Source organism: Salvelinus alpinus, chromosome 10 (genome assembly GCF_045679555.1).
Source record: "Salvelinus alpinus chromosome 10, SLU_Salpinus.1, whole genome shotgun sequence".
NCBI classification, from domain to species: Eukaryota; Metazoa; Chordata; class Actinopteri; order Salmoniformes; family Salmonidae; genus Salvelinus; species Salvelinus alpinus.
In genome coordinates, this window is record NC_092095.1 from 68,174,151 (window position 1) to 68,199,714 (window position 25,564).

Consider the following 25,564-nt stretch of genomic DNA (forward strand, 5'->3'; position numbering starts at 1 on the left):
AAAGCACTAAGCAGTCAGTGTGATGCTAGTATATGATAAAGCACTAAGCAGTCAGTGTGATGTTAGTATATGATAAAGCACTAAGCAGTCAGTGTGGTGTTAGTATATGATAAAGCACTAAGCAGTCAGTGTGGTGTTAGTATATGATAAAGCACTAAGCAGTCAGTGTGGTGTTAGTATATGATAAAGCACTAAGCAGTCAGTGTGGTGTTAGTATATGATAAAGCACTAAGCTGTCAGTGTGATGCTAGTATATGATAAAGCACTAAGCAGTCAGTGTGATGTTAGTATATGATAAAGCACTAAGCAGTCAGTGTGATGTTAGTATATGATAAAGCACTAAGCAGTCAGTGTGGTGTTAGTATATGATAAAGCACTAAGCAGTCAGTGTGGTGTTAGTATATGATAAAGCACTAAGCAGTCAGTGTGGTGTTAGTATATGATAAAGCACTAAGCAGTCAGTGTGGTGTTAGTATATGATAAAGCACTAAGCTGTCAGTGTGATGCTAGTATATGATAAAGCACTAAGCAGTCAGTGTGATGTTAGTATATGATAAAGCACTAAGCAGTCAGTGTGATGTTAGTATATGATAAAGCACTAAGCAGTCAGTGTGGTGTTAGTATATGATAAAGCACTAAGCAGTCAGTGTGATGTTAGTATATGATAAAGCAGTCAGTGTGATGTTAGCATATGATAAAGCACTAAGCAGCGGCAATAGAAACATCTTTTTTATGTTGCTTCCATTCATCACTGGAAACATCCAGTGAGTCTAACCCAGCTCTCCGTCCATTCCTCCAGATGCTGACAAGCTGTTTGAGCACGACCTGGGTGCTCTGAACAAGGCCGCTCTGAACAGGAAGGTGGAGAGGGCAGGTCTGCTGAGGAACCTGGGCCCCTGCTGTAAGGCCCTCTGTGCCCGTAGGGACATGGCCATCAGACGGCAGCTCCTCAAGAACCAAAAGGTGAGTGCTCCAAGAAAATGTACTTGTACCCAGAACCATAGACTATTCTAGACCATATACCTATTGACTAAGATGGCCCTGTACTGTAGGATATATGGAGGAATAGACTGGGATTATGTAGATAGTATATTATAATAGATGGAGCAATACTTTGATAGATGCCTATCGCTGTATAGTAAGCCAACTCTCTTTCTCTCCAGGGCCTGACCAAGCAGATGTACCCCAGTGTTCCTGTGGTGGACAGCGAGCTCTTCCAACTCAGCATGCGTCTCTTCAAGAAGACTGTAGCCGCCGCCAGAAGCAACCAGCCCCCGTTGGGGCCCCCAGCAGGCCCAGAGAAGGCCGACAAGGGGCCACCGGGGCTGGTACCGGCAGCTTCACCGGTAGCCAAGCCCGGTACACCACAGCCCCCCGAGATGTGTGTCTCCTGAGAGCGTGCAGGGCTTATGAGTAAAAACAAACGCTGCATGATGAAACTGACCTATGATCAGAAATTGAATCAGCTCTGACTACTAAGCCTGCTCTGAGTCCCTGCCCCCTAACTCTAAACCCCGCCCCCTAACGCTAAACCCCGCCCCCCTGCTATAGCCTTTTTAATCACATGGAAAAATCTAACAAAACGCTGAAACTCTTGTCAGTCAGCAGTGCTGTCATTATGGAAGACTGATCTGATCCGCAAGTACTGTACTGCTTCTACCATAGAGACTATTGGAGATACTAGCCTATGGAGGGATTGATAGAGGCCTTGTACAATGTACTGTACCTTGAACTAGAAATGAAAATGCTACAGGAAAGACATGCATTTTCCCGAATAACACAGTTGTTTTTGTGCGATTGGATATTTGTTGTCAGGGGGGTGATTACGTCTCCCTTTCATAATGAAGTTGCTATATGTTTTTGTTTCTTTTGTTGTGCATTGGTTTTGAAGACTGCATTAAAGTGGTTAGTTGTTCATTTGTAATGGCTCTTATCCTTGTTTTGTATGGAGTTCAGTCTTAGTGCCATGTGCTGCTTGATGTCATTTGTGTATTGTTCAAGAGACATTGACTACATCCCCGATGGCACCCTATTCCCTATGTAGTGCACTTCTTCTGACCTGGCCCATAGGGCTCGGGTCAAAAGTAGTGCGCTGTATAGGGTGTAATTTGGGATGCACACTGGCCAAACGCACTCAAATCTCTGAGTGACTTGTATGAATGTTTACTGTACTGCCTAGGCTACTCCACCCCGACATGAATACATTTCACTTGAGGTCACTCGAAACTTTGGCAATGGCCTACTTTACTAGGACCTCTGGGTTAAACTCAGCCAACACTCAGACTGCTGTGCCATAACAACACTCCAGTCTAGACACTTACCGACAGGACTCTGGCTGGCCTGAACATATTCCCATCAGAAGATGGATTTGACTCTTAAACTATGATGACTCTCTGTAGCAGTGTTGAATTGTCTTAATGTATTCTGTTTGCAGGTTGAAAGATTACATGAATTGTGGTGGTAGGTCTAATTGAATGAATTCTGGTGGTAGAACTAATTAGGGCTGGGCGATATACCGGTATAGATGCATGGACTGGTTTGGGTTTTTATTTTACCTTCTATAACGGTATTTGAATGTTTGGTTTGTTAAATGTGATACGCAGTGTGTAATGTCCATTTTTATAGTTCACTACTTGAGTCATCTCTCCCCCATGCGGCTTTCCACACAGACCTAGCCCTGGCTCCAGGTCCTGTCACTCAAGGAGCGCATTTGTTGTTCCTCGACCACGAGACAGTTGCGTTCAGGCTGCATGGTCTATGCAGCACATGCAACAATGTTGATGACAACGATGCAGTTGTCACTTTGCGTCTTAATATAAATCTACTAGCATTCTATAATGACACTATTAGCTGTTCATAAATCTTGTTAGCCGCTAATGCTAATCGCTAGCTAATAAATGTACTAGAAAGAGCAAGCGTAATTAGCTTTTCAACCTGATAATACCAGTGATGGTGTAGACATAATTCAGCATGTTTGTGCAACAGTATTTTCTAAATTCGAGGTAAACGCAAAGCAAGAATATGTTAGCTACTTCATGTAGCTAAGAGAGAACATTCAATGTAGCCAAAGATTAAAGGGCCCCCTAGGAAACACCTATCATCAACACTTTAGTTCCGACACTGTCACAATAACTCCTCCCTGGCATTTTCATTCGTTGTCATGTCAAACACTGTATTAAAAGTGCCCACTATTATATAACTAGAATAGACATTCTATTTCCATGATTCCAACAGTTAGTTAAGTGTTATGCTCTAAATGCAAGTCAAATTGCAACATTTGCTTAAAAGGAAGGCCCAGATTGCTTGCCCATATCGTGTAGCCCTACGTGGCAGTGTAGAAATGATCTCAAATGCAGAAAACGATGACTTTTTGGGGGGTTGAAGTTGAATTGAACAGTATAAAACAATCAGAATGCAGAAAGACCCATTTTGAAATCACGTAGTATCTATGTGTTGGCACCCTAGGATCACACACTACTCATACAGAACATATACAACTTTTATTATTCAAAAACATAAAATTAAAAAAGAAAATACCGTGCTGTAATATTTTGCCCATATGGCCCAGCCCTAGGTGTAATTGAATGAATTGTGGTGGTGGGTCTACTGCTAGAATGAGAATATCAGGTCTACTGCAGGGTTTAACTGACCTCACATGTAAAGACAAAATACATACATACATGTGTTGTGGTACAGAGAAGAGTGCAAAAGACCAGTTTTATATTTTACATGAAACCTTTATTACTCAGTAACCATCGCCTGTCCACCTAGCTCTGTCAATACCATGTGACTGACCATACCAAACATTGGTTGATTAAAAAAGGTCAACAGGAAACTGTCACTCACTTCTTCATGGACGCCATTGGACGGTGTCGTGTTTAGGATGAAGAATAAGACAATTCATGGAATTCAATTGTGAAATAACAGTTCTGAGGATGAGAAAATGAAACCATTTTTTCCTTCTCCCAGGTACAGTGCCAATGTAGTCTAATGTACTGCCCTTACAGGTGGCAAACAGACAGAGGAAGCGAGGCATCCCACTCCCTCACTTTATGGTTTATATACAGTCAAGGAACTAAGTAGACCAGACACAGCTGCTATCGCAATGGTGTCTACGGGAGAGCCACCGCTTAAGTAGAACGTAAACAGCCTGAGTAAGACATCTTCGTTCATCCACCTTCTTTGACATAAGTATGGGTATAGAAGAGGGTTGGCTGTATGCCTCCAATCCATATTGCCATGATCCCATATTATGTGTCTGGGCTGAATTTAACTGGATTAACCCTGAAGGCCATCTATATATCTGTCTGTCTACTGTACTGGATGGGAACATGAGGTAAGACCCAGGGACTGTACACCCCATGACATAATACAGGCATAGTATTATCCACTGTAGTAGCTTCAGCCAATCAGCAGGAGTTACGCCACAGTGAACCTTCCCCCTGTCACCTGAACACAGGCATTGCAGACACTGACTCCTCCCACTCAGCGCTTGTCAACCCTTTGAGGTCACAGAATCACACCATTTATATAGGTGCCCGAGTCTTGAAGCTAGATGGAGTTGCTCTACTCTGTATGAGCGGTTAGACTGGAGGGAAGAGAGCTGGGGCTCTGATATTGTTAACCGGTTAGTGTTTCACTACCATCTCTATAACCTCGCTTTCAAACGGATTCTGCTACGTTTCAATGGTGTGCTCAGCATTCAGTCTGGTTTAACCAGGCTACTGTCTCCCAGACCCACTTCAGTGTTAGTCCATAATGCAGTACCAGCAGCAGACCTGCTTTGTGTGGACGTAGTGCAGAGGGTGGTACAATTTAGCACAGTATGTAACAGTAATCTCTGGTTTAAATAAAGTAATTATTATAATACAAAAAGCTTTGTTAAATAACATTAAAATGTGGCACTTAATTCATTGGTCGTATGGCGAATACAGCCATTAGCCATGACCATAGTGAGTAACTCTCCATCACCTCGGTCGTCATGCCATTCATGGCCACCATGGTGACGGCTACCAGGAAGTAGAGGCATGTAGTACAGTCATCGCCCATGGTGACAGTTGCTAGGCAGAGGCAGGAAGTGTTGCTAGGTCGAGACAGGAATTACTGTCAGCCAGGTAGAGGAGTGACGATCATCCTACAGCAGATCAGCATGTTATATCAGACTAACCTGTAGTCTCCATCCCTCCCTTGCTTGCTTGCGCCCGGATGGTGGGGATCACTAGTCTCTACTATGGCTCCTAGTTAGAGCAGCCAGGCTAGGCGGCTGGCTAGCTACACCCTCCCTACCTCTTCAGTAAACCACACACTGATTAAGATGCATGTTAGATTAGAGAGACATTATATTATTATAATATCGTTGCAAAACAGTCTTTCTTTAGTGTCGTCGTCATTCAGTTTAGCAGGAAGTCCGGGCTGGGGTAGCCGAAGAGGCTGAAGTCTCCTTGGTACCGGCCGTAAAGCCGCCTGACGTCCCGCTTGCTGATGCCTGAGAAGTAGCGCTCCACCTTGGTCCGGTTATAACGGGTGATCCCCGGGGGGATGGTGGGGTACGATACCAGACGCTCTATCCCGGCAGCTTTCAGGATGTAGGGGGCATCGCGTTCTAGAGTTTCGTGGTGCCCCACGACGCTGTACGTGATGTCACAGGGGGCGCAGAGTTCCGCGTACGTCACCCAGTGGATAACATGCTCCCCAAACTGACGGTCCATGCGGCGCCGCCCGGGCTCGTCGCCCAGGTAACGGATGAAGTCCTCGAAGCGCAGGCCCGTAGTCGCCTTGTTGTTGTCGTTGTCACGGTGACTCTTACGGTACTTGCGGATGATGGCGGGAGCGATGTCGTGCTTGTACCAGGGCTCGAAGCGCGGGTTCTTCACAAACTTGTCCTTGAAGGCGGAGATGAGGCGCTCGAACGGGTCTCTGACGATGAAGAACTTGAAGTATGTGGCTAACCTGGCGAGATAAAACAAAAAGCACAGTGTGAGTCCCATAGAATCAGAACAACACAATGGAACACAGGGCAGGGCCAAACAAGTCAGTAAAGGTGTTAAGCAAAACTAGCCGTCCTTCCTTGACGTAAAGCACAGCTCTATAACATTTGAGTCATTTAGCAGACATTCTTATCCAGACCCACTTACAATTAGTGCATTAATCTTAAGATAGCAAGTGATTGGGTAGGTGTAAGCAATGGTAGCCTACATTACCATCTTATTACTTTAACCAATCTAACTAATTCAGATCTATGATTACTTCAAGGAAGGACGATAGGATGCATTTCTGAAGTATTGGAGCAGGGCCTTAACCTTTTAGTGATTTCTTTCTCCGTCAGAGAGGAGAGGCGGGGCAGTCCGTTCTTCTCATGGTCATGAACCAGGTTCTCTGGGATCTCCTCCACAGTGGAGAACTCTCCTGAGGGGCAAAAGGACAGAGAAGAACACTATTTTTTCGTCCTTCACTGGGATCGAGGCTACTACATCACTACAATTTACAGACAGATAAGTACGTTTTGAGTCAACTTTTACTCATCATCACTCACTGACACTGTCACCGTCTTCCTTCCTTCCTCTCTCACTCCCTCCCACACCGACTCTCTCCCTACCGTCCTCCCTCACCGACTCTCTCCCTACCGTCCTCCCTCACCGACTCTCTCCCTACCGTCCTCCCTCACCGACTCTCTCCCTACCGTCCTCCCTCACCGACTCTCTCCCTACCGTCCTCCCACACCGACTCTCTCCCTACCGTCCTCCCACACCGACTCTCTCCCTACCGTCCTCCCTCACCGACTCTCTCCCTACCGTCCTCCCTCACCGACTCTCTCCCTACCGTCCTCCCTCACCGACTCTCTCCCTAACGTCCTCCCTCACCGACTCTCTCCCTACCGTCCTCCCACACCGACTCTCTCCCTACCGTCCTCCCTCACCGACTCTCTCCCTACCGTCCTCCCTCACCGACTCTCTCCCTACCGTCCTCCCTCACCGACTCTCTCCCTACCGTCCTCCCTCACCGACTCTCTCCCTACCGTCCTCCCTCACCGACTCTCTCCCTACCGTCCTCCCTCACCGACTCTCTCCCTACCGTCCTCCCTCACCGACTCTCTCCCTACCGTCCTCCCTCACCGACTCTCTCCCTACCGTCCTCCCTCACCGACTCTCTCCCTACCGTCCTCCCTCACCGACTCTCTCCCTACCGTCCTCCCTCACCGACTCTCTCCCTACCGTCCTCCCTCACCGACTCTCTCCCTATCGTCCTCCCTCACCGACTCTCTCCCTACCGTCCTCCCTCACCGACTCTCTCCCTACCGTCCTCCCTCACCGACTCTCTCCCTACCGTCCTCCCTCACTGACTCTCTCCCTACCGTCCTCCCACACTGACTCTCTCCCTACCGTCCTCCCACACCGACTCTCTCCCTGCCGTCCTCCCACACTGACTCTCTCCCTACCGTCCTCCCTCACCGACTCTCTCCCTACAGTCCTCCCTCACTCACCATTGAGAACGATGAGGACCTTCTTCCATTGAGTGTTGCCCACTTTGGGGGTCTGGCAGAAGAGGATCTTGTGTTTGTCGCACACAAAGATGCGGTCCAAGACAAACTTGTTGATTGAGGTGTGAGTGAGGTTCCTGAGGGAGTCGTTCTTACACACGGCTGACAGCAGCTCCAGACGACTCGTCTCCACAGTGTTCCAGTCTGTTGGGTTGGCCATGGAGGAGGGGCCTACTGAGGACTGACACACACACACACACACACACACACACACACACACACACACACACACACACACACACACACACACACACACACATTTCAAGTAACTGATGATTCTGTTTCAAGGGCGCACACACACAAACAAAACACCTACCAGGTCTGATGACTTGGGAGCTCTTCTGTCTGATTTCTGAGCTGGCAGTGATTTGATGGTCTTAAAGCCTGGTTGAGTCCAACTCTGCATCTCAGTCTTCTCCCCATAGTCTGAAACACAAAACACTAAGAGATCACAAGACAATTCCAAGGGGGATAGACTAGACATTTAAATCTAACAGCATAGCTGTTATGTAACTATAGCTACAACTCTAGCTGAACAATTACTGAAAGGAATAGATAGCTAGTATTGATGAGAAAAAAACAATCAGGTTTCAGTCTGATAACTTACCATCCGTGGCTCTGGCGTTAAAATTGATAAACTTGTGGGCAAACACGAGGATGAGCAACACCCAGCCGCAAGCCCCGACGAGCAGCCAGTGGTGCCGCATCGTTATTTGCATCACCCGTGGGCCATCGAAGTAGCGACGGTACCTGCAGAAACAGCTGTTTAGCAATAGCAGGTAGTCTTTCTCGCCAGACTCTGCACAGATGAAAGGGGGAAACCTTACCATACTATTTGGACTGAAGGCTAGTTAACGTTAGCTAGTTGTCATAATCTTTGGACTCAGGCGGGCGCTCCACCGGCACAGGCAGAGGAGTGGCACAGGGACAGTGAGGAGAGACTAGTTACTTAGCAGGCTACCTAGCTAGCTTAGCATCCATAGGCTACCATTTCAGCAGGCTGTAAAACTACATTACCATTTATGCCAATCACCAACTAACTATAGGCGCGGTCAAAACAACTGTCCCTACTGAAAGCCAGGGCGAGATCAATTTAGCTCAACTAGCTGGCTAACTTCAGTTAACGTTAGCTACTGTTAGCTTGTTGCTGGCTAGCCATAATTCTGACCATTCCGAATAGTGTAGCAAGCTAGGCCTGCTCCTGAGTACGTTTGACTTGATCAGAAAATGATCTGATAGTTAGTTTCCCATTGTAAAACCCAAATGTGATGTCTTACCTGCTGTGTAATTGCAACTAATGCAATAGTAACGTTTCTTGTGATGTTCGCGTACCTGTCCCGTTATCCATGTTGTTGATGCAATAACACAGACCAATTTCGCCCTCTAGCGTTCAAACCGCACAACATAGGACTGGACAAGACTACCCGAGAACTAGCTATGCAATTGGCCAGTGATATCGTATGCTCCTGTATAAAAATAAATAAAAAAACTCTACACAAAAAGTTGTGCATATGCTCACTGCAAATATAAAATGAGCTTAGACTATGGGCTACCATCATACATGGCTTCATATGGCACACAATGCAACATTGACTACTCGCCCCAGTCATATCATGCTGCATGTGTGTTTGGACAACAATGTGTACCCTGTTGTACATTCAGATGCCAGTGGGGATAAGTATCAGTGTTGCACAACATACACATATCAGGATAAGGCTTACCGTGTGAAATACTTATTGTTTTATTAAATACATACAATTCCTCAGTTACATGGCCAGCATCATGGGTATTATTGGCATTGTTTGCATAAATGACATTGCTGCTGTTGCTCTTGGTCTTCTTGGGGAGCAGCTGGGCTTGGATGTTTAGAAGAACACCCCCCTCAGCTAAGGTGAACTCCTCCCCCAACAGCTCATCATTCCTTACAGCCAGTTGGATGTGCCAGGGAGGTCAAATCAAATCAGATTGTATTGGTCGCATACACATATTTAGCAGATGTTATTGCGGGTGTAGCGAAATGCTTGTGTTCTTAGCTCCAACAGTGTAGTAGTATCTAACAATTCACAACAATACACACACATCTAAAAGTAATTTAATGGAATTAAGAAATATATAAATATTAGGACAAGCAATGTCAGTGGCATTGACTATAATACAGTATTTACATATAAATGAGTAAAACAGTATGTATGTAAAGTAATTGAATGGAATTAAGAAATATATAAATATTAGGACAAGCAATGTCAGTGGCATTGACTATAATACAGTATTTACATATAAATGAGTAAAACAGTATGTAAACATTATTAAAGTGACCTATGATTCCATGCAGGATTGAGTAATTGGGTGGTAGCCGGCTAGGGACAGTGACTAAGATCAGGCTAGAGTACTGGGTGGAGGTCATCTAGTGATGGCTATTTAACAGTCTGATGGCCTTGAGATAGCTGTTTTTCAGTCTCTCGGTCCCATCTTTGATGCACCTGTACTGACCTCGCCTTCTGGATGATAGCGGGGTGAACAGGCTGTGGCTCGGGTGGTTGATGTCCTTGATGATCTTTATGGCCTTCCTGTGACATTGGGTGCTGTAGGTGTCCTGGAGGGCAGACCGCAACACCCTCTGTGGCAACCAGCTGGAGAAATTAAGTGTAAATGTCAGACACTCATCACGTCATTAAAAAAATATCCCCATGTTGAATCAGAAAAGCCCATATAACTGAGGTGGCAGAGACGAGATGAAGAGTGTCTGAAATTTGCACTCAAAATGCAAAACTCCAGCTGGCTAGACACTGGGATCAGGATTCAAGAGAATTTGGAAATTATGGGTAAACCCTCAAGAGACTATATTGGCTAACACAGATGACTGGTCAATGGATAGGGTTTCAATCACATCTAATAATATATTATATATAGTGCTAATCATCACAATGACAATCTCAAAGAACCTAATAAATATATACATCATGGTTCTGGCAGTGCTTGGACAATGGTCTTCCACAGAGGATAAGGTGTTTGAGGAAGTTGAAAAAGGCAGTAGCTTGAGTCAATAGAAAAGGAAGGGAGAAGTGTGAGGTGTTTGCGCATTTATAATGTCATGAATACAGTTACATTTAGGCACCCAACCTCATCCAGACATGCAAGTCACAGACATGCTTCAAGTAGGCCTGTATTCAGAACAGTTCATCTACTTGGTAGTGCAGGGATGATCAACTAGATTCAGCCTCAGGACCATTCCTTTTGGGAGTGGGGATTGGTCGGGGGGCTGGAACATAATTACAAATCATTTGTAGAGTACAAATTGACTGCAAGAAGCCCAAACAGATGTTTGACTAAAACAATCATTTCAAACCTTGCTTACATTTCTATATGATCACATATCTCTCTATTGTGCGTGGGGATGCTTGGGAACAGATGTGGAATTAAAATCACTTAGAGCTGACTTCCTGCTGTTTTTACAATCTTATGTTCAACTTTCCACCCAACAAAAATATATTTTTGCTCAGAAAACTGGGGGGGGGGGGGCAATAAAACCCGTGGGCCAAATTCAGCACGCGGGCCGCAGGTTGGGGAACCCTGTTGTAGTGTATAATAAAGACATCAGACAAAAGTCATTTTATACATTTATTCTACAAGCGTTGAAGACAGATCTAATTCTCATCAACATTGACCGTCTGTAGACCTGTTGACAAAGGAAAGAAAAAGGTTTCAGCAACAGAGCGTGATAATAATAAACCTGTCTTCTTCATCCCAGGACAGAAAAGATGATCAAACTAAATATCTCATATTGGTGTATTTGCTATTAGAAAAATCAAGAACAGAACAGGGATATACAGTAATTGAGACTATAGTTGACATTTCAGCACAAGTCTGAATAAATTATACTGTAGTTAACCTATGAAGGCACAATTGGTATTGACTACGCCTCACCTTTGTATGTTGTGACAGGGACATACGTGACGAGTGTGTACAGTTTGTTTGGGGAGTCTTCATCCTCATTGCGCTTCCTGGACAATCGTACCCTCATCCTGTATGGCACGTTCCTGTAAATAACACAGGTGAACGTTAGTCTCATCCTGTATGGCACGTTCCTGTAAATAACACAGGTGAATGTTAGTCTCATCCTGTATGGCACATTCCTGTAAATAACACAGGTGAAGGTTAGTCTCATCCTGTATGGCACGTTCCTGTACATAACACAGGTGAACGTTAGTCGCATCCTGTATGGCACGTTCCTGTACATAACATAGGTGAACGTTAGTCTCATCCTGTATGGCACGTTCCTGTACATAACATAGGTGAACGTTAGTCTCATCCTGTATGGCACGTTCTTGTACATAACACAAGTGAACATTAGTACTAAGCAGAATGAAAACATGCTTGTGCAACAAAATTTGTAGTGCTATTTGTGTCAACAACCATAAGTGGTTGTATGGGCAGATAAAGAGCTGTTACCAAACCCTTTCCTCAAGCACCCCCAGCTATTCCATGTTTTTGATATTTGAACATGTATTGTTCCTGAGGAAGCACACCTGGGCCATGTTCAGTTGCCAAACGTTCTTGAACGTTGCAGATAGAAATGCCATGAACAGAGCCGATGTGATTACTTATTCTACATGTCAGAGAGGCGTGTTTGATCAACATACCCTATTTCTATCTGAATGTTCCAAAATGTTTAATCCCGCTGAAAGCGCCCGATTCAACAAATGGGCTTAGTGATTGTTTAACCAACTTAATGTGGTTTGGGAAACACAAGTACAGTAATACCTGATTCATATGATAACAGGGGTGTATTCACTAGACACCAAATGGAAGCAAACAGCAGAAACGGGGAGAAACTTCTGAACTTGTCCAATAGAAACCCCATGTTTGTTGCAAAACATTCTGCTACAGTGTGCACTAATGAATACACCCGATTAATCTTAAAACAGGCGTCTCATTAGTCCTTACTTGACGCCTTTGGTCCACACAGCCTTGTTCAGGCGGGTGTCGATGCGTACATCAGGAGTTCCCATCTCCTTCATGGCGAACTTGCGGATCTCCTTGAGAGCGCGAGGAGCTCTCCTCTTGAAGCTCCTGTAGAGAGAAGGAACTTTCTGATCAAGACCAGCCGCAGGGGACTAACAAAAACTGGCCTACATCTTGAGGGACACCTGCCAATTTAGAGGAACAGCAGATTTGTCAACAGCCATGCTCTGTGATGTAAATACTCCCTTATGATGTCACACCAGACCATATTCTCTGGTACTGATGAAAAACGACTTAAGGTGCAAATGACACAAGTGTTTTGAGGAGGCTGAGCCAACATTGATTGACCTGAAATTTGTCCATTTGCACCACAGTACTTACACTCCATGGATGCGCTTGTGGATGTTAATGGTGTATTCTCTGGTTACCACCTCATTGATGGCTGAACGTCCCTTCTTCTTCTCTCCCTTCTTGGTGGGAGCCATCTGAAAAGACAAACCGGGACGGTTCAAGTTGAGAGATTGTCCCATACAAAGTAAAACGCCAGAATTGCTAGGCTAACGTTAGCTAGCTAGCCAGGTACACTAACGTCCAAAACAGGAAAACATCCCTGCTCCACCGAAACAAAAATGGCTAATGAAAATGGCTAAATGTAACCATTAATTGGACTGCCTGTAGTTAGCTGGCAAAAGTATATGTTATGTCTGGTAGCTAGCATGTTACGGAGCCTGTGGTATGTACGGTAACTAAAGTTCTGACTATTTTTGTTAACTAAATGAATGCACAATGCATCACAAACTCAAATCCGATTGACAATGAGGTACACAACTATGGATTTGGACAATGAAAATATGTGTTTTATGCATAAATACTGCAAGATGGAGTTAGATTGTACGAGGATTATCAATCAGCCAAACTCACTTTGGTGGAGAACTGTTGAAAAGGAAGGACCGGAAATAGATGGTTAACGGAAATAGATCCGGCTGAATGTGGTCCGTAGAAAACAAGTACCTATGACAATGTTACTACGTCTTGTTGCCATGGTAACCATGAACGCTACACTGTATCGGTATGTGGTTAGCTTTATACATTGAAACATTACTAGTGCAGAAAAGGAAGCCTATTTCATTGATAACGTAGGACCAAAACCTGAACTGGGATAAGCCGTCGAATTTTGCTATTAGTCTCTCAACTTTTAGCTATAACAATATGGCAACGAATTATGTTAGAATTAATCCCCCGGTTGTTGAGTTTACCGACGTAAAAGCAGGGAAGGTTTACAAGACCACTGTCACGGTGACCAACACTGGAATTACCTCGAAAAGAATGAGACTGCTTGAACCCACATCAAAGGTGAAATCCTTTCTGCAGTGCTGCCTGTCAGCTGTCTGTGTGTAATACGTTAGTAAAGTTCAGAGCAACTTGTGCTTAGTTTTCATTGCGCTTTTGTCCTATTCTAATTTATAAACTCATTTTGATTGATGCAATACATTATTATACACTTTTTTTAATTCCACCCTTCATACTGCCCTGCCCCTCTCTTCTTTAATTTTATCAACCCGTCCTACCACTCAAGCTGTTTAAATTCAGGGTGACAAACACAGAAACCCCCATTGCTGCTGGATTGTCCCTGAGTGGCACTCTAGAGTTCAGGCCTGAGAAAGATGAGGATGTCTGTGACCGTCTGCTCCTTGTCCTGGAAGACAAAGCCATGGAGATCCCCCTCTTAGCGTAAGTAGAGTCATACCTGTTATAACAGAACTCATTCATGTAATAGCTTTCTCGGGTTCCAACAGACATGTGCCTAGGCATTAGTGGGTTAATGCAATCTTCAGGTCTCATCCAAGGTTACTTATATTTGGGCTTTCCTGCAGGTTCTCCCCGGTATGTTCTCTCACCATGGAATCTCTCGCTGATTTCGGCTCTGTGATGGCAAACAGTCAGGTGATCAGCAAAGAGGTGGAATTGACCAATCAGGGATCTGCTCCAGGTGTTATGCTTTTGCCTCTCCCATTGAACCCACATCTGTAAACTTGCTTTGATTGATTTTAGTTGACATTTGCAGTAATCTAGCTGATTTATTTATGGTATTTGTCTTATTGTTATATGAATTGATTGCTGTTCATGCCCTTGGCCTTGCTGAAGGAGCTTTTCAGGTGCTGTATGATGGAGACCAGGCCATCAGGCTCTCTCCCAGCAGTGGCGTCCTGCAGCCTGGCGCAACCCAGTGGCTGAAGGTGGAACTCTGCACTGACAGACCCACGAGGGTCAGAGAGGAGGCCCGGTAAGGAAACTAGAGACTCTTGAACATCATCTTAAACGCTCCACCTTATTCTGCTTAGTGTTACTTATGGTTCTTTGTTTGTGCATTTTGTGTGTGTTTATTGAGTTCCCTCCCTCCTTCCCTTTCTCCCAGGGTGAAGCTGCAGAACAGTAAGGACGTGGTCCTGAAGATCAGGGCTGATGTTTTGGAGCAGACCCTGGAGCTCCAGAACCTAGAGGGGGAGAGATTGTCCTGCCTCCGCTTCGGACACGTCTTCTTTGGGACTTCCCGGGTGGAAAAGGTGGTTCTGGTGAACAATGGACCACAGGCCTGCGACTGGATGGTGGTGCTGCAGGACGATGCTTCAGGGACAGAAGTGGTACGCACACACATGCACCAACGCACACAGAGAGAAAACACACACATGTCCCTGGATGGGAGACCAGATGCTGCTGGAAGTGGTGTTGGAGGGCCAGTAGGAGGCACCCTTTCCTCTGGTCTAAATAAATGCCCCAGGGCAGTGATTGGGGACATTGCCCTGTGTAGGGTGCCGTCTTTCGGATGGGACGTTAAAAGGGTGTCCTGACTCTCTGTGGTCACTAAAGATCCCATGGCACTTATCGTACAAGGGGTGTTAACCCCGGTGTCCTGGCTACATTCCCAACCTGGTTTTCATACCATCATGGCCACCTAATCATCCCCAGCTTACAATTGTCTCATTCATTTCCCCCTCCTCTCCCCTGTAACTATTCCCCAGGTCGTTGCTGTAAATGAGAATGTGTTCTCAGTCAATGTACCTGGTAAAATAATGTTAAATACATTTTTGTTGACATATTTCACACTGAAGTGCAACTATACTAAACTGTGTTTTTAGATCCCTATCGTTAGGCCTGATACACTTTTGTATTGCTGTGTGTGTGTGTGTGTGTGTGTGTGTGTCTGTGTGTGTGTCTGTGTGTGTGTCTGTGTGTGTGTGTGTGTGTGTGTGTGTGTGTGTGTGTGTGTGTGTGTGTGTGTGTGTGTGTGTGTGTGTGTGTGTGTGTGTGTGTGTGTCTGTGTGTGTCTGTCTGTCTGTGTGTGTGTTGGTCTGGGTGTCTGTCTGTCTGTGTGTGTGTCTGTGTGTGTGTCTGTCTGTGTGTCTGTCTGTGTGTGTGTCTGTGTGGGTGTATGTGTGTGTGTTTGTGTGTCTGTGTGTGTGTCTATGTATGTGTGTCTGTGTGTGTGTGTCTGTGTGTTTGTGTGTCTGTGTGTCTGTGTGTTTGTGTGTTTGTGTGTGTGTGTGTGTGTGTGTGTGTGTGTGTGTGTGTGTGTGTGTGTGTGTGTGTGTGTGTGTGTGTGTGTGTGTGTGTGTCTGTGTGTGTGTGTGTGTGTCTGTGTCTGTGTGTGTGTGTGTGTGTGTGTGTGCGTGTGTTTCATCAGGGCTTTGACCTCCAGAGGAGTACAGACGCAGCGCTGATAGAGAGGAGTGTTCGTAACAGGACCACCCCTGTGGATCCCTCCACTGTGATCGCCTGTGTGCCCAACGAGGGACGACTGAGACCCTACGACAAAACCACTCTGTGGGTCTGCTTCCGTCCTGTCAGCAGAAGGTATACAGCCCTCCTTTGTGTGTGTGTGTGTCTATGTGTGGGTATAAATGTGTATAAAGATATTATAACAGGCAGTATATAATGGTTGTTCTGTTCTTCAGGAGGAGCAGGGAGGAGCAGAAGACCAGTGGGGCCTCAGCAGCAGCCAGTAAACAAGACTACTCACTTTTCCTCAAGTTTCAGACGGTGGGAAGTAAAGATGGCTTCAACCACCAGCAGCACTCCACTGTACTTCCCCACAATGGTACAGCAAGCCTCAATCTGTTCCTTACCAATAGCAGGAACAATATGCTGCAATTTAATCATGTATTTATATCATTAGTAAAAACAACAATTGAAGCCATTCTCTGGTGAGGGGTACTGACTAACATGTGTACAACAGCTATAACAGAAATGTTGTGCTTGATCTGGGACTGTCTTGTCCTTGACCCCTGACGTCTAAGCCCTGACCTCTATCCCCAGGTTACTGTGTGGAGCTGGCGGTGACTGGCTCAGCCCTCCCTGTCTCCCTGGTCCCCAGCCCCGGCCACAGCTTCAGTTTCCAGCAGTGCCTGATGGGAGAGCGTGTGGACGTCCTGTGTGTGCTCCACAATCTCTCTCCTCTACTCTCTGTCACCTTCAAGTTCCGAAAGATGGCCAACTTCATCAGTGACCCTCCTAGTGGGACCATCTCCCCAGGGCAAAGCCAGGTAGAGAGATGGTCAACTTCATCAGTGACCCTCCTAGTGGGACCATCTCCCCAGGGCAAAGCCAGGTAGAGAGATGGTCAACTTCCTCAGTGACCCCCCTAGTGGGACCATCTCCCCAGGGCAGAGCCAGGTAGAGAGATGGTCAACTTCATCAGTGACCCTCCTAGTGGGACCATCTCCCCAGGGCAAAGCCAGGTAGAGAGATGGTCAACTTCCTCAGTGACCCTCCTAGTGGGACCATCTCCCCAGGGCAGAGCCAGGTAGAGAGATGGTCAACTTCATCAGTGACCCTCCTAGTGGGACCATCTCCCCAGGGTAGAGCCAGGTAGACAACCCTGGTCCAGGTTCAGATGGCTCCTTATTTTGGCCAGAGGAAAGTAGTCCACTATACAGAGTGGCTGGGCCCTAAAGTTGTACATTATATAGGAAATAGGGAGCCATTTTGGAGACAACCCCAGTCTCTCCAAGCGTCCTCTCTGACAGAACAGAGAGGATGAATGATCAATATCCTCCATATCCTCCCTGAGTTTGACAGAACAGAGAGGATGAATGATCAATATCCTCCATATCCTCCCTGAGTCTGACAGAACAGAGAGGATGAATGATCAATATCCTCCATATCCTCCCTGAGTCTGACAGAAAGCTGATCAGAATCATTGATCTGTGTTTTTGTCCAGGACGTGGTGCTGTCCTTCGCCCCCCACCAGATGGGGACGTTCAAGGTGAAACAGGTGCTGGAGGTGCTGGGTCAGGTGGTACACCTGGAGCCCTCCTCCATCAAGCTCCGCCTCCGCAGCTTCCACACCATCACCCTGCACCTGTCAGCCGTTTGCCGGGCGCAGACCGCAGGCGACACACCCAAACTCAACCCTGGTGAGACCCAACACCACCCCCTGCACACAGCCGGCACACTGAACAACTCACTGCCCTGTCCACTGATCTCCTTCCCATACTGTATAGTTCACACTGCCCTGTCCACTGATCTCCTTCCCATACTGTATAGTTCACACTGCCCTGTCCACTGATCTCCTTCCCATACTGTATAGTTCACACTGCCCTGTCCACTGATCTCCTTCTCATACTGTATAGTTCACACTGAACACCTCACTGCCCTGTCCACTGATCTCCTTCCCATACTGTATAGTTCACACTGCCCTGTCCACTGATCTCCTTCCCATACTGTATAGTTCACACTGAACCCCTCACTGCCCTGTCCACTGATCTCCTTCCCATACTGTATAGTTCACACTGACCCCCTCACTGCCCTGTCCACTGATCTCCTTCCCTTACTGTATAGTTCACACTGCCCTGTCCACTGATCTCCTTCCCATACTGTATAGTTCACACTGCCCTGTCCACTGATCTCCTTCTCATACTGTATAGTTCACACTGCCCTGTCCACTGATCTCCTTCCCATACTGTATAGTTCACACTGCCCTGTCCACTGATCTCCTTCTCATACTGTATAGTTCACACTGCCCTGTCCACTGATCTCCTTCCCATACTGTATAGTTCACACTGCCCTGTCCACTGATCTCCTTCTCATACTGTATAGTTCACACTGCCCTGTCCACTGATCTCCTTCCCATACTGTATAGTTCACACTGAACAACTCACTGCCCTGTCCACTGATCTCCTTCCCATACTGTATAGTTCACACTGCCCTGTCCACTGATCTCCTTCCCATACTGTATAGTTCACACTGCCCTGTCTACTGATCTCCTTCCCATACTGTATAGTTCACACTGCCCTGTCCGCTGATCTCCTTCCCATACTGTATAGTTCTTCAAAGTATTGTCTGGCATTCTATCTTCAACCTGTTCTTGGACCCACCCATTCATTGTTTTGTCCGTGATGTATCAGGAATCACCCCGGGTGTGACCAATGAGACAGGCCAGTATGCCCGGGTGCCCTCCAGTGAGCTGAGCAGGTGTGTGGGATTGGTGCGGGCAGCTGTCCTCAGCACGGCCAAGACCCGGCTCCACAGCCACGGTCAGAGGCATAGCCACCGTAGGAACGAGAGTCTAGACGGTAGCCAGCGGGAGCTACTGGCCTTCCCCAACGACAGGGCCTGCAGCATCCGCCCTGCCTCTCCAGACACCACCTACAGGTCATCTGAGTTATACTGGCAGTTATAGATTATCTGCCATGGCACCCTGTGACCTATTCCAGAGACGTATCAGTACTACTAATACTAATGATGGAAATAGTATCAGTACTACTAATAGTAATGATGGAAATAGTATCAGTACTACTAATAGTAATGATGGGAATAGTATCAGTACTACTAATAGTAATGATGGAAATAGTATCAGTACTACTAATAGTAATGATGGAAATAGTATCAGTACTACTAATAGTAATGATGGAAATAGTATCAGTACTACTAATAGTAATGATGGGAATAGTATCAGTACTACTAATAGTAATGATGGAAATAGTATCAGTACTACTAATAGTAATGATGGAAATAGTATCAGTGCAGTCAGGTTTGCAGGGAACTACTGGACCTCCAGATCAGATCAAATCAAATGCTATTGGTCACATACACATGGTTAGCAGATGTTAATGCGAGTGTAGCGAAATGCTTGTGCTTCTAATTCCGACAGTGCAGTAATATCTGTCAAGTAATCTAACAATTCCACAACAACTACCTAATACACACAAATCTAAGTAAAGGGATGGAATAAGAATATATACATATAAATATATGGATGAGCAATGACCGAGTGTCATAGGCAAGATGCAATAGATGGTATAAGATACAGTATATACATATGAGATGAGTAATGCAAGATATGTAAACATTATTAATGTGGCATTATTAAAGTGACCAGATGTCTGGGCAGTCAGCGCAGTCTGTTTACAATTTGCATCGGTGTTCCTGTAAAGTCCTATGTAGCCCCTATGTTCTCTAAAGTACTATGTAGCCCCTATGTTCTGTAAAGTCCTATGTAGCCCCTATGTTCTGTAAAGTCCTATGTAGCCCCTATGTTCTCTAAAGTACTATGTAGCCCCTATGTTCTGTAAAGTCCTATGTAGCCCCTATGTTCTGTAAAGTCCTATGTAGCCCCTATGTTCTCTAAAGTACTATGTAGCCCCTATGTTCTGTAAAGTCATATGTAGCCCCTATGTTCTCTAAAGTACTATGTAGTCCCTATGTTCTGTAAAGTCCTATGTAGCCCCTATGTTCTGTAAAGTCCTATGTAGCCCCTATGTTCTCTAAAGTACTATGTAGCCCCTATGTTCTGTAAAGTCCTATGTAGCCCCTATGTTCTGTAAAGTCCTATGTAGCCCCTATGTTCTGTAAAGTCCTATGTAGCCCCTATGTTCTGCCTATGAACTGCTTATATCCTCTCTCCCTCCACCCAGGACCATCTTCACGGGGGTGGAGCGTTACCGCTACGTGGACCCTGACTTTTCCTTCACGGAGGAGGAGGAGCAGCAGAGACAGAGACACAGAGATCACTACCTAGCCTTCATCAGGAGCCTGCGAAAGACACGCTTGCAGAAAACCACTGCGAGGTAGACAGAGTGGGATGTGTGTTCTGTATGTTGTAATCTTGGCAACCACAACCAAAGCGCTACCCAGTAAGAAAAATGACACTGAAAAGACTTGACATTACACACATTTCAGGTGCTGAAAATGCGTCTTCAAATCAAATTGTATTTGTCACATGCGCCGAATACAACAGGTGTAGACCTTACAGTGAAATGCTTACTTACAAGACCTTAACCAACAATGCAGTTTTAAGAAAATGCCCCCCCCCCCAAAAAGAGATAAGAATAACAAATATTTATAGAGCATAAGTAAATAACAATAGCGGGGTTATATACAGGGGATACAGGTACAGAGTCAATGTGCGGGGGCACCGGTGTCGAGGTAATATGTACATGTAGGTAGAGTTATTAAAGTGACTATGCATAGATAATACCAGAGAGTAGCAGCAGCGTACAAGAGGGAGGGGGGTGATGCAACCCGTCAGGATGCTCTCGATGGTGCAGCTGTAAAACCTTTTGAGGATCTGAGGACCATGCCAAATCTTTTCAGTCTCCTGAGGGGGGAATAGGTTTTGTTGTGCCCTCTTCACAACTGTCTTGGTGTGCTTGGACCATGTTAGTTTGTTGGTGATGTGGACGCCAAGGAACTTGAAGCTCTCAACCTGCTCCACTACAGCCCCATCGATGAGAATGGGGGCGTGCTCGGTCCTCCGTTTCCTGTAGTCCACAATCATCTCCTTTGTCTTGATCACGTTGAGGGAGAGGTTGTTGTCCTTGCACCACACGGTCAGGTCTCTGACCTCCTCCCTATAGGCTGTCTCATCGCTGTCGGTGATCAGGCCTACCACTGGTGTTGGAGTCGTGCCTGGCCGTGCAGTCATGAGTGAACAGGGAGTACAGGAGGGGACTGAGCACGCACCCCTGAGGGGCCCCCATGTTGATGATCAGCGTGGCGAATGTGTTATTACCTACCCTCACCATCTGGAGGCGGTGGTCAGGAAGTCCAGGATCCAGTTGCAGGGGGAGGTGTTTAGTCCCAGGATCCTTAGCTTAGTGATGAGCTTTGAGGGCACTATGGTGTTGAACGCTGAGCTGTAGTCAATGAATAGCATTCTCACATAGGTGTTCCTTTTGTCCAGGTGTGAAAAGGCAGTGTGGAGTGCAATAGAGATTGCATCATCTGTGGATCTGTTGGTGCGGTATGCAAATTGGAGTGGGTCTAGGGTTTCTGAGATAATGGTGTTGATGTGAGCCATGATCAGCCTTTCAAAGCATTTCACCTCGGACGTCGAAGAAAGGTCTTATTTTCGGACATTGAAAATGCGTATTTTCTGGATGTTAAAAAATTCTTAATTTACAGACTTTGAAAATACGTGCATGTATTTTTCAGTCATTGATTCTATGTAGAAATTTCTGCACGTACTGTACATTATCAATGAGTTAAGCATGACTGTGTATCACAATAACATAGGAATGAGAGGCCAACTGAAGATTGTGATTTATTATTGCCCTCATCAGTCACATTCACTTATGTTAGATTTTTCAAAAGCTTTAAAACTGGCAGCAATGATGTCCAAAATAATCCTACATACAGAATGAACCAACAGACCACTTTAACTACAATAACATTCTCAGTAACGGTTACACAATGTTTTTTTTTCCTGCTATGACTGTGATATGTTGTTCTTTATCTACCTTAATTGAATGCACTGACTGCCAGTCGCTCTGGATAAGAGCGTCGGCTGAATGAACAAAATGTAAATGTTGAAAACAAACACTTGCAAAGCATGCTTGGTATTATTCGAATGAGATCCGCCCCCTAAACAAATTTGGTCAGTTCGGACCAGATCCAAATCTGAACGAATCATAGACGTCTAGGCTGTTTCACACGTTTGAAAATCACATTACAGTACAGTAGAGTACAGTAGAGTATGGTACATAGCCTGGTTCCTCTCTAGGTTTCTTCCTAGGTTTTGGCCTTTCTAGGGAGTTTTTCCTAGCCACTGTGCTTCTACACCTGCATTGCTTGCTGTTTGGGGTTTTAGGCTGGGTTTCTGTACAGCACTTTGAGATATCAGCTGATGTACGAAGGGCTATATAAATACATTTGATTTGATTTGGTACAGGACTGTTGAGTTTTATTCAGTAAAGTACTATAGTTTACAGTTTAGTTCAGTAGAATAGAGTACATGTACTGTACTGTATTGTGCTCTACTGTACTGTACTGTGCTCTACTTTACTGATCTCTACTGTACTGTATTGTGCTCTACTGTACTGTACTGTGCTCTACTTTACTGATCTCTACTGTACTGTACTGTGCTCTACTTTACTGTACTCTACTGTACTGTACTGTGCTCCCGAGTGGTGCAGCGGTCTAAGGCACTGCATCTCAGAGTTAGAGGCGTCACTACAGACCCTGGTTCAATTTCAGGCTGTATCACAACCGGCCGTGATTGGGACTCCCATAGGGCGGCGCACAGTTGGCCCAGAGTCGTTTGTGTTTGGGTTTGGCCGGGGTAGGCCGTCATTGTAAATAAGAATTTGTTCTTAACTGACTTGCCTAGTTAAATAAAGGTTAAAATAAATAAAATACTGTGATGTCCAATATCTATGATTGGTTCAGATTTGGTCCAGTCTGGACCGGACCAAATCTGAATCAGTCATAGATTTGTTTTTTGGGGTCAAATCAAGGCTGGACTGGACCAAATCTGAATCAGTCATAGATTTGTTTTTTGGGGTCAAACCAAGGCTGGACTGGACCAAATCTGAATCAGTCATAGATTTGTTTTTTGGGGTCAAATCAAGGCTGGACTGGACCAAATCTGAATCAGTCATAGATTTGTTTTTTGGGGTCAAACCAAGGCTGGACTGGACCAAATCTGAATCAGTCATAGATTTGTTTTTTGGGGTCAAATCAAGGCTGGACTGGACCAAATCTGAATCAGTCATAGATTTGTTTTTTGGGGTCAAATCAAGGCTGGACTGGACCAAATCTGAATCAGTCATAGATTTGTTTTTTGGGGTCAAATCAAGGCTGGACTGGACCAAATCTGAATCAGTCATAGATTTGTTTTTTGGGGTCAAATCAAGGCTGGACTGGACCAAATCTGAATCAGTCATAGATTTGTTTTTTGGGGTCAAATCAAGGCTGGACTGGACCAAATCTGAATCAGTCATAGATTTGTTTTTTGGGGTCAAACCAAGGCTGGACTGGACCAAATCTGAATCAGTCATAGATTTGTTTTTTGGGGTCAAATCAAGGCTGGACTGGACCAAATCTGAATCAGTCATAGATTTGTTTTTTGGGGTCAAATCAAGGCTGGACTGGACCAAATCTGAATCAGTCATAGATTTGTTTTTTGGGGTCAAATCAAGGCTGGACTGGACCAAATCTGAATCAGTCATAGATTTGTTTTTTGGGGTCAAATCAAGGCTGGACTGGACCAAATCTGAATCAGTCATAGATTTGTTTTTTGGGGTCAAACCAAGGCTGGACTGGACCAAATCTGAATCAGTCATAGATTTGTTTTTTGGGGTCAAACCAAGGCTGGACTGGACCAAATCTGAATCAGTCATAGATTTGTTTTTTGGGGTCAAACCAAGGCTGGACTGGACCAAATCTGAATCAGTCATAGATTTGTTTTTTGGGGTCAAACCAAGGCTGGACTGGACCAAATCTGAATCAGTCATAGATTTGTTTTTTGGGGTCAAACCAAGGCTGGACTGGACCAAATCTGAATCAGTCATAGATTTGTTTTTTGGGGTCAAACCAAGGCTGGACTGGACCAAATCTGAATCAGTCATAGATTTGTTTTTTGGGGTCAAATCAAGGCTGGACTGGACCAAATCTGAATCAGTCATAGATTTGTTTTTTGGGGTCAAATCAAGGCTGGACTGGACCAAATCTGAATCAGTCATAGATTTGTTTTTTGGGGTCAAACCAAGGCTGGACTGGACCAAATCTGAATCAGTCATAGATTTGTTTTTTGGGGTCAAATCAAGGCTGGACTGGACCAAATCTGAATCAGTCATAGATTTGTTTTTTGGGGTCAAATCAAGGCTGGACTGGACCAAATCTGAATCAGTCATAGATTTGTTTTTTGGGGTCAAATCAAGGCTGGACTGGACCAAATCTGAATCAGTCATAGATTTGTTTTTTGGGGTCAAATCAAGGCTGGACTGGACCAAATCTGAATCAGTCATAGATTTGTTTTTTGGGGTCAAACCAAGGCTGGACTGGACCAAATCTGAATCAGTCATAGATTTGTTTTTTGGGGTCAAACCAAGGCTGGACTGGACCAAATCTGAATCAGTCATAGATTTGTTTTTTGGGGTCAAACCAAGGCTGGACTGGACCAAATCTGAATCAGTCATAGATTTGTTTTTTGGGGTCAAACCAAGGCTGGACTGGACCAAATCTGAATCAGTCATAGATTTGTTTTTTGGGGTCAAACCAAGGCTGGACTGGACCAAATCTGAATCAGTCATAGATTTGTTTTTTGGGGTCAAACCAAGGCTGGACTGGACCAAATCTGAATCAGTCATAGATTTGTTTTTTGGGGTCAAACCAAGGCTGGACTGGACCAAATCTGAATCAGTCATAGATTTGTTTTTTGGGGTCAAATCAAGGCTGGACTGGACCAAATCTGAATCAGTCATAGATTTGTTTTTTGGGGTCAAATCAAGGCTGGACTGGACCAAATCTGAATCAGTCATAGATTTGTTTTTTGGGGTCAAACCAAGGCTGGACTGGACCAAATCTGAATCAGTCATAGATTTGTTTTTTGGGGTCAAATCAAGGCTGGACTGGACCAAATCTGAATCAGTCATAGATTTGTTTTTTGGGGTCAAATCAAGGCTGGACTGGACCAAATCTGAATCAGTCATAGATTTGTTTTTTGGGGTCAAATCAAGGCTGGACTGGACCAAATCTGAATCAGTCATAGATTTGTTTTTTGGGGTCAAATCAAGGCTGGACTGGACCAAATCTGAATCAGTCATAGATTTGTTTTTTGGGGTCAAA

General features: G+C 45.1%; 4 protein-coding genes across 9 annotated transcripts in view; 2 read left to right on the forward strand and 2 right to left on the reverse strand.

Annotated features, from left to right (window-relative positions):
• LOC139532741 (zinc finger CCCH domain-containing protein 13-like) overlaps positions 1-1,924 on the forward strand; it is a 33,022-nt gene extending 31,098 nt beyond the window's left edge. For 4 of the 5 annotated variants that reach the window (XM_071330726.1, XM_071330724.1, XM_071330727.1 and 1 more), the window contains 2 exons: positions 800-963; positions 1,164-1,924. In XM_071330726.1, the coding sequence (XP_071186827.1) occupies positions 800-963; positions 1,164-1,394 (395 nt within the window). In that variant the 3' untranslated portion in view covers positions 1,395-1,924. The remainder of the gene's footprint in view (positions 1-799; positions 964-1,163) is intronic. The other variant, XM_071330728.1, reaches the window with a different exon arrangement.
• Positions 1,925-3,716: 1,792 nt separating this feature from the next.
• Positions 3,717-8,974, reverse strand: LOC139532743 (carbohydrate sulfotransferase 10-like). Of its 2 annotated transcripts, none has more exons than XM_071330735.1 (6): positions 8,815-8,974; positions 8,145-8,287; positions 7,854-7,963; positions 7,481-7,718; positions 6,300-6,405; positions 3,717-5,949 (listed from the first exon to the last, which is right to left on the reverse strand). In XM_071330735.1, the coding sequence occupies exons 2-6, from the start codon at positions 8,254-8,256 to the stop codon at positions 5,391-5,393; spliced, it is 1,125 nt and encodes a 374-aa protein (XP_071186836.1). In that variant the 5' UTR covers positions 8,257-8,287; positions 8,815-8,974; the 3' UTR covers positions 3,717-5,390. The 2 variants fall into 2 exon arrangements, with proteins under 2 accessions (XP_071186836.1, XP_071186835.1); XM_071330734.1 differs by lacking the exon at positions 8,815-8,974 and adding an exon at positions 8,365-8,531.
• A 2,168-nt stretch (positions 8,975-11,142) lies between these two features.
• LOC139532735 (large ribosomal subunit protein eL31-like) lies at positions 11,143-13,552 on the reverse strand. Its single transcript, XM_071330700.1, has 5 exons — positions 13,421-13,552; positions 12,881-12,984; positions 12,482-12,607; positions 11,462-11,574; positions 11,143-11,213 (listed from the first exon to the last, which is right to left on the reverse strand). Exons 2-5 carry the CDS (start codon positions 12,982-12,984, stop codon positions 11,182-11,184), a joined length of 375 nt encoding a protein of 124 aa, XP_071186801.1. The 5' UTR covers positions 13,421-13,552; the 3' UTR covers positions 11,143-11,181.
• Positions 13,518-25,564, forward strand: part of LOC139532736 (cilia- and flagella-associated protein 47-like) — an 87,741-nt gene continuing 75,694 nt past the window's right edge. The window contains exons 1-11 of the mRNA XM_071330701.1: positions 13,518-13,852; positions 14,076-14,230; positions 14,374-14,489; positions 14,645-14,783; positions 14,916-15,141; positions 16,182-16,351; positions 16,453-16,595; positions 16,814-17,040; positions 17,718-17,913; positions 18,904-19,150; positions 20,413-20,565. Coding sequence (XP_071186802.1) covers positions 13,709-13,852; positions 14,076-14,230; positions 14,374-14,489; positions 14,645-14,783; positions 14,916-15,141; positions 16,182-16,351; positions 16,453-16,595; positions 16,814-17,040; positions 17,718-17,913; positions 18,904-19,150; positions 20,413-20,565 — 1,916 coding nt within the window. The 5' untranslated portion in view covers positions 13,518-13,708. The remainder of the gene's footprint in view (positions 13,853-14,075; positions 14,231-14,373; positions 14,490-14,644; positions 14,784-14,915; positions 15,142-16,181; positions 16,352-16,452; positions 16,596-16,813; positions 17,041-17,717; positions 17,914-18,903; positions 19,151-20,412; positions 20,566-25,564) is intronic.

Coding starts and splice junctions, on each gene's coding strand:
- LOC139532735 (XM_071330700.1), bottom strand. CDS start 12,984: ATGGCTCCCACCAAGAAGGGAGAGAAGAAGAAGGGACGTTCAGCCATC. Junction 12,608..12,880: donor CACAAGCGCATCCATGGAGT/GTAAGTACTGTG, acceptor TTCTCTCTACAG/GAGCTTCAAGAGGAGAGCTC. Junction 11,214..11,461: donor CCCTGTCACAACATACAAAG/GTGAGGCGTAGT, acceptor CTTTGTCAACAG/GTCTACAGACGGTCAATGTT.
- LOC139532743 (XM_071330735.1), bottom strand. CDS start 8,256: ATGCAAATAACGATGCGGCACCACTGGCTGCTCGTCGGGGCTTGCGGC. Junction 7,964..8,144: donor TAACGCCAGAGCCACGGATG/GTAAGTTATCAG, acceptor TTTGTGTTTCAG/ACTATGGGGAGAAGACTGAG. Junction 5,950..6,299: donor GAGAAAGAAATCACTAAAAG/GTTAAGGCCCTG, acceptor TTATCTCGCCAG/GTTAGCCACATACTTCAAGT.